Source organism: Orussus abietinus, unplaced genomic scaffold (genome assembly GCF_000612105.2).
Source record: "Orussus abietinus isolate OABI.00-Male unplaced genomic scaffold, Oabi_2.0 scaffold3, whole genome shotgun sequence".
Taxonomy (NCBI): Eukaryota; Metazoa; Arthropoda; class Insecta; order Hymenoptera; family Orussidae; genus Orussus; species Orussus abietinus.
This window is the reverse complement of record NW_019395984.1, coordinates 71147-86068: the sequence shown is the minus strand read 5'-3', so window position 1 is coordinate 86068 and position 14922 is coordinate 71147. Positions and strand designations below refer to the sequence as shown.

General features: G+C 35.5%; 2 protein-coding genes across 2 annotated transcripts; both read left to right on the top strand.

The window, feature by feature from the left end:
- The first annotated feature begins 14 nt into the window (after positions 1-14).
- Positions 15-2932, top strand: LOC105699013 (odorant receptor 4). Its single transcript, XM_012423710.1, has 5 exons — positions 15-538; positions 1449-2048; positions 2406-2513; positions 2629-2781; positions 2852-2932. Exons 1-5 carry the CDS (start codon positions 275-277, stop codon positions 2924-2926), a joined length of 1200 nt encoding a protein of 399 aa, XP_012279133.1. The 5' UTR covers positions 15-274; the 3' UTR covers positions 2927-2932.
- Positions 2933-4040: 1108 nt separating this feature from the next.
- Positions 4041-10619, top strand: LOC105699012. Its single transcript, XM_023433898.1, is given in 9 exon segments — positions 4041-4351; positions 5880-6169; positions 6447-6719; positions 6787-7076; positions 7463-7710; positions 8316-8684; positions 8994-9138; positions 9226-9483; positions 10302-10619. Coding segments are annotated over 9 exon segments (2502 nt in total).
- Positions 10620-14922: the final 4303 nt, after the last annotated feature.

Genomic DNA, 14922 nt, shown 5'->3' with positions numbered 1-14922 from the left:
TTTGGTATTACTCGTTAAATCAGATTAGAATGACATTTTGCGACTTCCGTGAAGGAAACCTTCATTACAGATAATAACTGTTATTCATAATACTGGCGTCTCCAAGAAGCGTGTACAGCGAATGCTCTTACGTCTCACGTAATTGTCCGTAAATCATTCACGAATGTAATCGGGGTATTCAGGACCATTTCTTGTAATTATGCAGCTGCTGAATTTCCGATTTGCCGGTACTTAGACATTTCCTGTTCATCGATTTGCCATAATTTCGCGCTGTATGACCGGAGCAATGGTGGACCACGACGTAGCGAAGTATCGGAAATTCTCTCGCAATTTGGCATGGATATTGTACTTAACGGGATTGTGGTCGAACGAGAAAAGTTTAGGCATATTTTATCGTTTCGTTCGAGTCATAGTGGGTTTAATTTTCTTCTTAATGGGGCTCGTCATTTTAAATTTCTGCCATTTTCATCGGTCGAACCTTAGCCTTATGCTAAAAGGGCTCAGTTTGTTTCTCAGTACAGTTTTAATTGTCTTGAAGGTATTGTAAAATGACTATTTCCTTATTTCACGGGTTTCTTGTATCGTTTAACGCGTTTATTATGCAGAAATGTATTGTTTATATGTACACGAGCTGTTAAGTTAGACGTTGCCTGGGCTTGTTTAATATTTTTTTTTTATTCCGAGTCCCAAAGCGATTTAATTAAGAAACTGATAGGACGCGCGAATTCCATGTAAAAAATTCTAACAATGTAAGTCGAAAATTTCTGACCCCGGCATCGATTTAATCCAAAACTGCAAAATGGACAGACAAACAAACATTGCTGTTCAGTAATTAAATTAATACCGTGTGTATCTAAGACGCTCAATCTGTTCCGGATAAAAAATATTAATTATTGTATCAGCATCTGTGTCAATGAGGACAATATTTTTCTATACAGACCATTCTTGATCATACGATTAGACGTGCATTGATATTTATTACGAAACGTCTGTATCCTTTTCGTTCCGTTTAATTAGAAAATAGTCCATGGGCAGCAATGTTTATAAGTCCCAGAACTTATTAAGGTGATGTAAAAATGGTGTCAAAGAAGTTGTTTATGAAACTTTTCATCGAATTGGGTGTACTGAATTGTTTCAAACTTTACAATGTGCATCTGAAGGCTATAAGGAAGGTCCAGACACCCGTGAAATTTCAATTTTTTTAAATTTGTTTATAGACGTTTTGAAAATTTCATAAAAAAAATGAAATTTATGGGTGTCAGGACCTTCCTTACACCCTTCATATTCACGTTGTAAAATTCGAAAGGATTCGGTGCACCCAATTAGTAGAAAAGTTTCATGAACGATCGACCCCTCGGATGCCACTTTCACAACCCCCTTAAGCCCAACAGAGAATTTTATTTATCCGTTCCATATTTATAATACATAAGCATTGTTTTTTGTTAAAGATCGTATGTTTTACGGTGAACCGAACCTGCCTGGTGGACTTGTACAAAGATTTGGGAAAAGTCTACGACCAAGATTTGGAGGACGAAACCTTAAGGCCGTACCTTTTGGCAGACCTGACATTGACAACTCGGTCTTTTCGCATTTCTGCCCTAATGGTGTTTGGCACTCTGTCAAGCTACGTCGTCCCAGCGGTGGCCTTTATGTATTATCAATCAAGAAATCACATAAACCCTGTAAAATACGTCCTCCCTTTTCCCGGGGTTTATCCCTGGCCTATAGAGACAACCACGATTTACATTCCACATTTTCTTTTCGAATTATTCGTGGCTGTTGGCATTTTCACGACCACCGTAGGTGTCGACTCGACATTTATCCTCTTCGCTATGCAAATTTGCGGCGAAACGCGAACCCTGGCTTATCAATTTCGGCAATTTTCCTTTGCCGAGGATCAAAGACTCGCTCTGAAGAAATGCCTCGCCAGACATCTTCTCTTATTGCGTAGTCGAAACAATTTACAAACACTCTTCGGACCGATCGTGTTCTTCCTTTTCTTATCTAGTGCCGTAATTATGTGCGTTTTGGTATTTCAACTGGTACAGGTAAGAGTTAACCATAAGAAAAAAAAAAAAACGAAATTAAATATTCAAGCATCTTTATTCACCGGATATCAAATCAGTAGCATTCTTAAAAATAGGGAAACAAATTTCAGAAAATATTGTAATTAATTCTGTAAAATTAGAAGAGTATAGAGTATTGGGTCGTTGAATTAATAATTTGCGGTCTTTTGTTATTGGTAAGTAAGTAAGGAAATCTTATGAATGATGCAGTTTTTTTTTTTCTAATTGGTAAAAATGAAAAAAGAAACCGCATTGTTGATGTGACGATCTAATATGTTGAATTGAAATTGCTACTCTTTAACTGTCTTGCGTATCGATGTTTTGTTATTCACTTTTTAGACGGTAAATTTGAGCCTTGGGAAAAGCATATTATTCGCACTGTATTTCATTGTCAAAATTCAACAAGCTCTGGCTTATGCTTGGGCCGGGACTTTATTCACATCAGAGGTATGCATTACTGTTAAATAATTCTTTCTCAAATAATTGTTCAAAAATATAGTTTGAATTTTTCTTCAGTATGCAAAATATGTTTAGAATAATTATTTGATTTATCTGTATATAGAGCAATGGGCTTCTGGATTCACTGTATTCGAGTCAATGGACGGACATAACAGATTTGCGAATCCGAAAAAGCATTCTCATAATTCTCGGTCAAAAGCCAATGATCTTAAGAGGGTCAGGATTTTTCGACGTGTCGGTAAACACGTTCTTGTCGGTAAAAAAAAATAAAGTGCTACAAAGTTGTCAATCATAAACCAGATTTAGGAATTACTAATGTATTTCAGATGCTGCAAACGGCGGTCTCCTACTTCTTTCTACTGCAAACACTGGAAGGCAAAGATGAAGAATGTAAACTATGATCGTCACCCTCACCGCATATCATAAGTATTAAAGAGATGTCGAAAATGGTTTAATGGGAAATTTATTAATTTTTGCGCGGTTTTGTCTGCATACCGTACACAATAGAACTGCTAAAAAATCGTTATCCATGAAATATAATACAAAATGGTCACTATACGTGGGGCGTTTTTAAATATTGGATATTTCAGTCAATAGATGGGCATTTAACAAATTTATATCTTAATAAATGAAATTATGAATATATGATTACCAGAAATACGAGTTAGTTACATGATAATTGCAGTTTTTAAGAGTCCTGAGAATCAAGAGTAAAATTCGGTTAAGATTGAAGTTTCTGTGAATTCTATGAAAGGATGCTTATTATTTCATTTTAATAATTACTTGACTATCATCTGCAATTTGGGTCTTTCTTTTGTATAATGAAATTTCTGAATTTATTCGATGTTAAACTTTTGATAAATACAAATTAGTGGCTTTGAGTTGCACGCGAGAATGCGATAAATGATGCCTCGACAGTTTCGCCAAACTTATATTTTGCATTGGTATTGCAAGTGTCGGGCAAGTCGATAATAATTCAGTGTATACAAGAGCGATGAATCTATAAATCGTATTCTGGAGCACAGTTGGCCTGATCGACATGCAGGACACGATTGCAAAAGATGTCTTCAAGGCACGCGATGTTGTCGACTCGTCCCGATGTTTCTTCAGTTTCTCTTCGGTTTCCATAGTGTTAAAAGGAATTTAAGCGGCTAAAAAGGGACCTTCAAAAAAGTAGATTCAAAATGTTTCATTTACGAAATAACGTAAAACCACGATTTTGTTTATATTTACTAGTCGAGAAAAAATCCCTTCCCATGATGACGTATTTATCTATCGACCGGAGGTGAGATTATACTTTTTATAAATATTACACTTTGCAACAACATACATGTTTCCTAAAGTATTAGCGCATCCAAGATTAATTCCCGAGAAATGTTATTGAAGAAATGAGCAAATGTAATAGTCTTGCGAGAAAGATTCTCTTTATTATGAAGTTTAGTGACAAAAATTAATACAATTAATTTTTCAGAGGTATGAAATAATCTTGCAGAATAGGATGAGGGAAAGCGAAACATGTCGTCGAGTTTTTCCAAGCAAAGCTCGAGAAGATCTAAGGAAAGCTTTCTCGACTCGATGGAGGATAATTACGAGATTGATATCGTTGATAACAAGACGGGGCGTAAGGCGAGCATTTTTACGATTTATGCAAGAGTTTTTCGGGTGTTGCTCGCGAAATGGATAAACGTCGTCGGCGAAGGGGAGGAGAAGAAACGCAAAAAGGAATTAGATGATCTCGTCTTGCCGAGTAATGAGGAATGGCGACAACGAGTTTATTATCGACTTGTCGATTTGCAAAGAGGACTCGCTACTTCAATTTCAAAAAAGTGAGTTTCCAAATGACTACAATTACGCATAATTAAATTAACCAGTATTTATATTTTTCTACTAAATTTTCTTTATGCAATATCCAACCGTAACGGAATAAATCTTCTTAACACTGATATTAAATAATATAAATGGACCTGTGGATATTTAAATTTGCAGAGTGAATATTATTGTTATCTTCAATTATAACTAAAAATAGAAATTGGGCTTAAAGATGATTTAGATGTGTAAAATTGACAAAACAGAACGAAGTATGCCACCATTGTCAATTCATCGAAAATCCCAATTTAGAAAAAAAATATTTTACAAACTCTTGACCTTAAACCTTCCCTGTCTGATAAGAAAATATTATTTAAAAAAAGTGGTAATTTTCATTGAAACAAGTTGAAGAATCACACGATGAGGAATAAAGTTGGAAAGGAGATGTTAAAATGTTTCCTAGTGATACCGAATCCTTAAGGAAGAACCAATCAAAAGGTTATTTTTACTGATCTATACTTAAGGAGGCTAACTGACCTCTGTTAACGGAGTTAATGTTAATATACATTTACAGTCCGGTTTTTTAGAGCAAACTTCAATGAGAAAACCATTAACATCGATCAAACAGTCAATTTAAACATCACTGTCTTTCTTCGTGATACTTTACAGAACTCGTTCGCGAGATATAATTATTTAATCGCGACCAATACAGCAACGAAAGTTCGTCCGAGTTTCTCTGAATAATTCTAATTAATATCAGTCGATGATCTTAAGCAATTATTATCAAGAACAAATAAACCAATATTTTGACGATCTAATATGTTGAATTGAAATTGCTACTCTTTAACTGTCTTGCGTATCGATGTTTTGTTATTCACTTCGTTATTAAAAATCGCAGGGAACGTGCCAGTCTCTGATTAAAGGAGGACTAGGGGAAATGTAAAAGGTCCCGACTTCCTTTTAATTAATTTATTTTAATGTTTTAACTATATATTAATAATTTCATTTTAGAAATAACCCTTGATTTTCTATTAATAGGAGAGCAACGTTTAAACAATTTTTAAAAATGTATAGTATGTAAATATATGTACGTGGTAGTACTCAATATAACGTAGTCATTTTAAATGTAACACTATTTCGGTGTATACATATCTTTATTTGGATTCGTAAAAGACCAAATAATCGTGTTATCAATTCATCACTTAATTATTCATCTAACCATACAATTTATCGATCAACTAATTACGCAATCAATCAGGAAGCTCGGTAGAGTTTCGCCCCAAATACATTTATAAAAGCATGCGCGAACGGTCCCGAATACTTAACGCCGATAATTCAATTTTTGATTTGATTTCTGACGAAAACTTCAATTTGATAAATAATTATTTCTCAAATATGAGAACTTATCATGGACCCATGTTAGGCATAATGAAAGTACGATCGGTTTTGTAGAGCCCGTAAATTTTCAGACTTTTTAGAACCATCCGCTCTACGCCACGCCAATTTAATTTTCTTAGTTCTTTTTTATAAAATTAATTTTATTTGCAGGATGGACTCCGAACCAGAGGCTAATCTGAAAGAGACAAAAGTATGGGAATGGGAGCCAGATTCGCGAATATATCCTCTACGACCTCGAGGCACCAGAGATGATTCCGAGATATTTATTGCAGTCAACGGAATTGAAGGTTCCATGACCGAAGCTTGCATCGAGCCAGGATGGAAAGTCGAAGATATCGTGTTGGCAGGAAAAGTTCTTCAAAATGAGCAACCTGTTCCTTCCTACAAAGACGAGGCTGAAATGAGGCGCGTCTTCGGACTGGTTTATGACGTCCTAAGATGTAAGATAATTTACCTTATTTTCTCATAATTTTGTGCGTTTCTACTGTCTATATGAAACAAAAAATTGTACAAAGCCTTCTTCAGGTAAATATTAGAAAAAAGGAATGTTTGGAAATATTTCAAATGTCTGCTAAATATTTACAAAATGTACGATATTCGTTATATATATAAGGGATATAAGTGAAATATTTTGTGCTACCAGGGGCAGAGAATGTTTTTTCCAAAAGAGTATCGAATTTTGAAATTGATGGGGAGAAAGTCCTTTTTTTTTCCCAGATAAGAAGATATTAAATCAAGCCTTGGAGGATGTTGACTTCTGGTTGCACAACCCAGAACTTCGAGATCGCGAAAGGATCGTATGGCTGTTATTGTACGATCTTCAGGGTAGGAAATTTGCTAGAATGGGGGAAATTGATGCTCTGGAGGCACGAGAAAGAGTTTTCCGAGCTGCAGGGTTTAAGAATGTCGAAGATGCACTTTTTCAAACGAAAACTCGACTTGCCGCGAGTGTATCCAGATTAAGAATTGGAGGATCGGCGCTGACTCTTGGTATTACAAATTTAAAATTCATATGATATAATATACTCAGTATATATACCCATTGATGCCCTATTAGATGAACTGTTGCCTACTCATTTGAGGATCGTCGAAGGAGTAACTTGGGGAGAAGAAGGCGCAGTCGCTTCGGGATGGGTGAATACGATGAAAATAAGGAATAAATCGGAATTCGTCGGTGAAATGTCAAAATTGGGACTTCAGCTTTGTCTAGACTGTAGGAAAAGCGATTTGCAAGAAGATGACTATGTCTTTGACCCATTATGTCCAAAAGTGGTGAACATGCACGAAAAGGCTCGCGAAAAAGTCGCCATGTCCGATTTAGTACGCAATCACGTTTTCATCTTTCTAGTGAGTATGGATAATTATTTAAAGAAAATATTTATTCGTTAACTACGTAAGATTGAATATTTTACAGGAGATATGAAAGTGATATTTTACCACTCCTGTTTCTCTCCCTATTTTTATTGTTTTTAATGCAAAGAAGAGCAGCAACGAATACTTTTTTAATTACATGGCTACTTCTTTTAGTAATCCTTGTTGGATGCAATTTTATTACAAGCAAAATATCCCGGATGTACCTCACCGATTTCGTTGGTTCTGATATATATTGTATGAAGAGTGTCTTTCTCGTCTCAGAATTCCTTTCTCTTTTTTTAAATTGGGTGTTTCAATAGCAAAATAGTATACGATTGGAAATTTTTAATAAAAGTTTGATTTTTTCGGACTTGTTTAAGGAAAGATCTTTGTGTCTGGGAGCTGCAGCTTTGGCACAAGCAATTCGTTCCGGTAAACTTTGTGGCCCTGTTGTCTTGACACATTGTGTAGCTCCTCGTCACACAGGATACTTGGCAGGACTTTTGGCAGATATAGAGGATGCCGGAAGACTTTTGGCATTTGGCGCCGGCAATTTGCGATGCGAATATGAAGAGTACCTAAAACATCTCGGAGTAACGTTACAACAATGCCGAATCTACTCAGAAAGGTAATTGCCCTTTTTCTAAACTAATCCAAAAGGAGAAAATAAATATTATCTAGTTGCGTATCCGTATTACTAGTTAGATTTAAATTAACTGGTTGTCGTACCTTTTGCTATTTTATAAGTATGTAACAATCGAAATCACCAAAAGCACGTCACCGCAAATCGAATTACAGGGTATGAGCAGTTAATGTTTCTTTAAAATACATTCTCATAAAGTTTGGTATAATGTTAAATTTCAAAATACGACCTTACGAAGCGCCAATTGTTAATCAAATGAAGAAACGTAAGAACGGTGCTGCTTGAAATATTGTACAAATTTATTGTACTTTTATTTCAAGTAGCGCTAATTTTGATTTTAACCATTTATATAGTACGAGTAGATTTTTATTCTGAATGATATTATAAAGACAGGATTGTTTAAAATTTAGTACACATTTGTTCTGTTTTTAATTGTAGAGCAACTATTCTTTAAGTTATACTTCTTATAACACTGTAGTACGTGTAAGTTCCAATGTATCACAATATCGCTTTTTTTTACAGATACATCTCGGCTCCGGCTTCTACAGAGCTGGAACGACGTTTTGTAATATCGCTTTTTATTTCTACAGATACATCTCGGCTCCGGCTTCTACAGAGCTGGAACGAGCAACCGTGGTCCTTGCTACTCCTCCTTGTAGTTATACAGGAGTAAAGGACGCCGTGGATTTAGCAATTGCCAGAGGCGGAGACACGGCTCTTCTGGAGTCCTTAACAAGCGACGACGATGGTGTAAAAAGACCACGAATGCATTTAGCCGAACAATTAGAGACCTTGAAATATGCCTTGATGAGACCGCATGTGCAATTACTGGTTTATGAGACTCATAGCGTTCTTCCATCGGAGACGAAAGAAATGGTCCAGCAAGTTGTACAGCACGCGAACAAAATGGCCGCCGAGAAACACTCGAAAGACAATCCAGTTAGTAAGGGTTAAGCTTCGTCTCCTTGTAATTAACTTTAAATAAGCCTAGGCAGATTCTGGAATATTTTTTAACTTATCTGCTGATGTTTCGGCTAAATTATGACACATGCTGGATATTCTGAATCGTACGGCAAGTCAATAAAATGGCTTCCAGGAAAGTAGAAAATTCATCTAGTTTTCGAGGGTTTGTCTTTGCTTTTGGTGGACTCGATTTTCATTTACTAAATCTGTGGGTTCTGGGGGGCTTTGTTTATTACGTACGAGGTCTTTTTTTCTTTTATGTGAATTATATGATACATATTTTTATTTTCTCAGTCGCGAAAAAGATTGGCCAAGGATCTTGGAGGAAGAAGTTCCAGATCGAGCAGAGCTTCAGGAAAGAAAAGCCAAGAATCTAAGTCCGTCTCGGACGATCGTCGCTCGAATTATGATGACGACGACAGAGCCTCCACTATTTCGATAGAAATGAATGTCGGCACTTTTTGATATTAATTTGGATAAGTAAATGTCTTTAAGATGTTCATAATAAGTATCTACGGAGCAAATCCATTTTTTCAGATTCCCGACAGCGACCTCTTCGAGATAGGAAACGCCACGGATATATGGCCGGAAGTTTCGGACGATTATTTCGACAAAGGGACTTATTTGGCTGTGATAAAACGGAAAGAGATGATGCAGTTTAACTCCCTCTTCATGATCAAAGTCGCCGAGTCTAAAGGCTTGTTTGGAGAGCCGAATAAACAAATAAAAATCATGGAAGCGCAACCTGCTCCGCAAACATCGCAGGCCGGTCGGAAGAGCTTCAAGAAAGCCAAAGTGCGGTTTACTCTTATTTCTTTTTATCCACCGATTTGCGTATTGATACTGAGTAAAGAAGCGTTTTAAAACAGGCAACTTAGTTTAATGAATGTCAATTAAATTTAAAGCTAAAGAAATAAACTATATGGTTAAATTTCGAAATAAGGTAAAGGAATTAGTAACGTTCAAAAGACTTGAAAAGGGATGCAAGAAATATAACTTGAAAACACTATTAAAAATGCCTTGATATTTCGAATACAAATGCATACTCAAACCAAATCAATGATACTCAGAATGAAAAATACGATATAATAAGAAACTATATAATAAGAAAAGAAATCAGTCAAATATTAATAAATGTAATGCAATGTGCTTATCTGAAAACACGTACAATTGTATGTGTGTATGAGACCAAAAATTAGTATACAAAAGTACTTGACATTTCGTTTACATGTCTTATGATAATCGTACTACCGTGTATGTTCCTTGGAATACAATTACTTCCTTTACCCTAATTTTTACAGGGGTGATTAAAAATTTATGTGTGATTTCTTTCTTTATTTTATATATATATATGCCCTCTGAAATTCGTATATTTGTATACTAAGATCCCAAATACAGTTCACGAAATTTCTAAACGTTATGTCTGGGAAAACTTTGACTATATGTATATATTATATTTGAAACAAATATTGTTAACAGGGTAGAGACTAGGGAATTTTTGCTTTACTTTGTATAAAACATGTACAAGGATGTTATTTTTAATAGGGCTTTTTAGGGATACGTAATTCGATGAGACGTATTTAAAATATTTTATTCATTTCTATTGTTTGCAGATCGAAGTGGACAGAATAGCGGCTCCGACTCATTCTTTCATGACAAAGACTTCGAAGCGAGCTCAAGGTTGTCCTCGGCACAGTCAACATATTTTGCAGGATAAGAGATTAATAAATTCCCAGGTACAGGAAATTAAAAGTCGCGACATTCGCAGATGGTGGATGGATTCTGTTGGGTATTTGTTAGACCCCGAGAAACTCGAAAACGAGCGATTTCAGATTTTGCGCACCGATCCTTGGACGCACAAACCTCTTTACTTTTTGCATGTTCAACAAATTGATTTCTCGGAGGAAGACAGAAAAGATCTTACGATTTAAATTGGTTCTATAAATTTATGCAACATACCTAAACGTGGATTTAAGGTGATGTGAAAGTGACGTCAAAGAGCTCTCGTTCATGAAACTTTTCTCCAAATTGGGTGTTCTTAATCAATTCAAACTTTACAATATAAATATGCAGGATATAAAGAATGTCCTGAAACTCATGAAATTTCAATTTTTTTTTTAAATTTGTTCATAGAGGTTTCTAAAATTTGTTATAAAAATTGCATGAGGGTCAGGACATCCTTATAGTCGTGTTCATGTTGTAAAATTTAAAATGATTCGGTACAACCAATTCGGAGAAAAGTCATGAACAATTGACTCTTTAGATGCCACTTGCACATCACCTTAAAGTAATGAAGTATAAATAAATGATTACTCTAAAAACGTAGGCACATGTAAGTAATCATTTGAACGTGTCTTTCAATTAGAAACGTTTTCTGTTTCTATGAAAAACTTATGCGATTGCTACAATTAGGTATAGAATGAAAAGCGATATAAATTTATATTTTGGAGGTTGAGTATTAAATATGAACGAACGAGATATTGTAGGATTTTAAACAATTGTTTTAATTTATTCCCCAACGCTTCATTACTGAGTCGGTGAAAAATGAACGGATTATTAAATTATTAATTTAAGACGTGCTATCAAGGTGTACCTTCATGTTCACATATTACATATAAACAATTTATCATAGAATATCTTGTGTTATCTTCCTGTTGTTCCATTCACCTATAAAGTAGATATTCAGGAAAATACATTTACATAAAAATACATTAGAAATAAATATGGAATAAAATTCAACCCTTAGTTTCTCCGTCTAATTCCAAAATATCAAATCCTTAGTCCTATCATGTCCTATCCTTTCCTTTTGATCTAGGCAGATGCCATGTCACCAAACTATCAACAAACTACTTACATCCATGGTTCCCCAAATTCATCCATTGACGTTTCGAGTGATATGATAAAAGACAAGATATCAAAAGGCGGTCGCTTAAAATCTCTCGAAGCCCAAGAAGAAAATGTACGACGTTTAAGTACACCGACACGAGCCAGTAGGAACAAAATAGTACATCGAAAGGCGAGTAAAATCGAAGAAATTTTCCAAGACTTCGGTGTCACCTGGATATCTTTAACATTAACTAATCCTAATAATTTTGGTTGCAAATGCTCGATTTGTACGTACGAGGCACCTTCTTATGGATATAAAATATGGAGTTGATATTAGAAAAAAAACTGGTCGAAGCAATTTTGCATTCCTCCTCTTTTTTTATAAATAATAAAATTACAAACTATATAATTAATATTTGAATATGACAAATAATGTGACAGATGATTTATGTACTTTACATGTAAGTCGACAAGATGTTTAGTCAATTTTGCCAGAGACTTTAATTAATGATTATTCCATTGTGTCATCGAAATTTGTAGTCAGCTGATTTTGACATCTATATTAAAGAGTATCCGAAAAAGAAATTTGTTATTAACTTTCTTAAGTAAGATCAATTCGACGTTTATTCAGGAATTCGAAGCGATTTCGGAAGATGAGACTTCTTCGGAAGAAAAGGAGAATGGGATCTTTTCTATTGAAGACAATCGATCGATTTTGCATGCGAGGGATGCGACAATATATGGATCAACAATTTGGCATCCATCGGATAGGTAATTGAATAGAAAAAAAAATCCTTAAATAAGAAATTAATCATTCGGCATTAGATAGACATAAAGTACAGAAAGATATTATTCGAATTAATGTGTAAAAAATGTACAAGCGTTATGAAACTCTTCACGAGTTCAGGTTTATAGGGAAAAAAAAAATAGTAACATCTTTGAATTTTTCTAGGTTTTCCCAAATTTCGTCTTGGCTGGATGGAAGGAATCAAGATTTTGTACCGATGTCGACACAAAGAAGTGCATTGAGAACTTCTGCAGTGATTCGGGAAACTCAAAGGACTCGTTTAGACATTTCCGATAAGCCTGATAAGGAAACTATGAATTTTTCGAGGAGTCGAAAACGAAATGTCTCGATATCGTCTCGTCCTGGAGAAACGTCAAAACCTTTGCGTTTCTTTCGGGGAAAACATTTAGAAACTGTCTTGGAAAATCAGAGATCTCCACATTTGTTTCCCGGTACAAGAAACGCAGAGGCAGAGCTCGACGATAACCCTTAACTACGTATTTTTACCAAAAACTGAAACACTAATTGGAGATAAAAATGTCCCTTCAGGGCAAATTGATAAAATGATTGGAGAGAAAAATCATTCATTATCAAAAGTTCTCAAAGATCTGATATTTGTTTCCCAAACCAGAAAGAAAACGTACAAGAAAAACTACTTTTCTATACAACTGAAGTATCAACTTAAAGAAGATAATTTATTAAAAATCGTAAAACTCAGAATAAAAAAATGGTACAAACGCATGGTACTTGTTTTATTTTCAGACGTTGGAGTAGAATATTAATTCAAAATGCTTAATTATATTTCATTTCGACAGTGAAGTTTCAATCGGACATGGATATGTTTCAACAGATAATAGGAATTAGCTCATAGTTTCTGAATTTTTACATGTTTTTCATTAATCGGAGCGCAGTTAAAATATCGCACCATTTATTTGTTTGTTTCATGCAGCAAAAGGTGGAATGCTTCATATAATTCTCATCGACAAGATTTCTCTATCATTTAGAAATTTCATTTAAATTTCCAATAGTGCCGAAACAGATTTTCAGCTGGCTTCCAAGATTTTACTCAATTAGATTGTGACATTTCGAGCACCATAAAAATCTTCTACCGCGGCATTCATAGATTCCAAAAGTCCGGAAAAGGTGCAAGTTAAAAAATTGGATTCTACGTGGCAAACATTTTTTGCAGCACTGCAGCAATGCTCGGTAAAGTTCTTAACTTGTTCCAGTTCCATAGAGCCCGAAAGGGAATTGCTAGTGTTCCAAATTTGATTAACGAGTATTCCAAAAACAAGGCAAAAAATATTCGAAAACCGAGAAATCCTCCTGCGCAGATGAAAAGCGACCCACCCGAGGCCGGCCGCAAATCTGACGAACATAAAGAACGTAACGAGGGAAAAATGACTGGTAAAATTGCTCATTAGAGCGATAAATTTGCAAACCGGGAGGACAATAACATGGACTACTTTTGAACGGGCTAGTAATATAAAAATGGACTTTAATCCCGCAAAGCTCGCACCTAAAGAGGCGGAAAGAATCGTCTTCGAGTACAAAATCGAGTTTCTCATTGCACAGTGATTGAAAAATCCGGGAATTAAGTGATAATACGTGACTACGTTCTTTGATAGGGACCAGACCGTCTTGACGAACGAAAACGAGCCAAAAAGTGCCCCCAAAGACGCGACGTGAGTCGAAAAGAATCCGAAATAATGCTGAAGACTCGAAGAGTACCGAAGCAATTCAGGTTCGAGATTTTCGTAAAATTTCCGCAATCGGTCCAACCCTAAATCTCGAAAATCTCCGAAATTAGGAGAGTTTTTGCAGAAGTGCACGATATAGGAAAGGAAGACCAGAAACAAAGCCAGGGACCCTATCAGTAGGTGTCTTCGTTGTTTCCTAACAATTTCTTCCTTGTCTTCATTGACTGATAAGCTGAAGATATCTTCCTCTGGTGAGGGTAAAAATTTCCAAAATTCGGAGCGATCTAAATCACTGGTCTTTCTGCTGAGCTCAGGATTGGCAAGGCTTTCCAAAATTCTCTCCGTACGCAAAAGAGTTGTATCTTTCTTCAGCTCTTCAGCAAGGGCGACTATCATGTCGTCTTTGGCGCGGCACTTGTTTTGCAATATTGTTATAGTCGCCATAAGACCACTAGTTGTCGGTTTAATTGGAATCTGGAATTCTGAATCTTGAGAAGATGACTTCTTTTCCAGGGGAAATATTGAGGGTGAAACGCTGATATCAGTCAGACATCCGCAGGTCTTCAGGATTTTACTTATCACTTGATCGTCTCTTTTTGGGAACTGCCGATCCTCCCGAAGATTTTCTACGATGCAAACCTACATGAAAGGAAAACTTTTGAAATAATTTCTTGGTCGAGTTTGAGATGTCATGATTACATAACTATTGCAGTCGATGTCGTGCATATGAGGAAAAAAAAACAAGGTTTTATGATGCTTCAAAAGAAGGCAAATATCCACAAATGAAAATTCAAGATCGTTCTTGGGACAAATATTGAATAATAATTGTACACAAATATGACAACATAAAAAAGGCTTTCAACTCCTGTATAAAACTATGTATTAAATTTAAAGAAACTATGTTGGAAGATGTACGTTTTG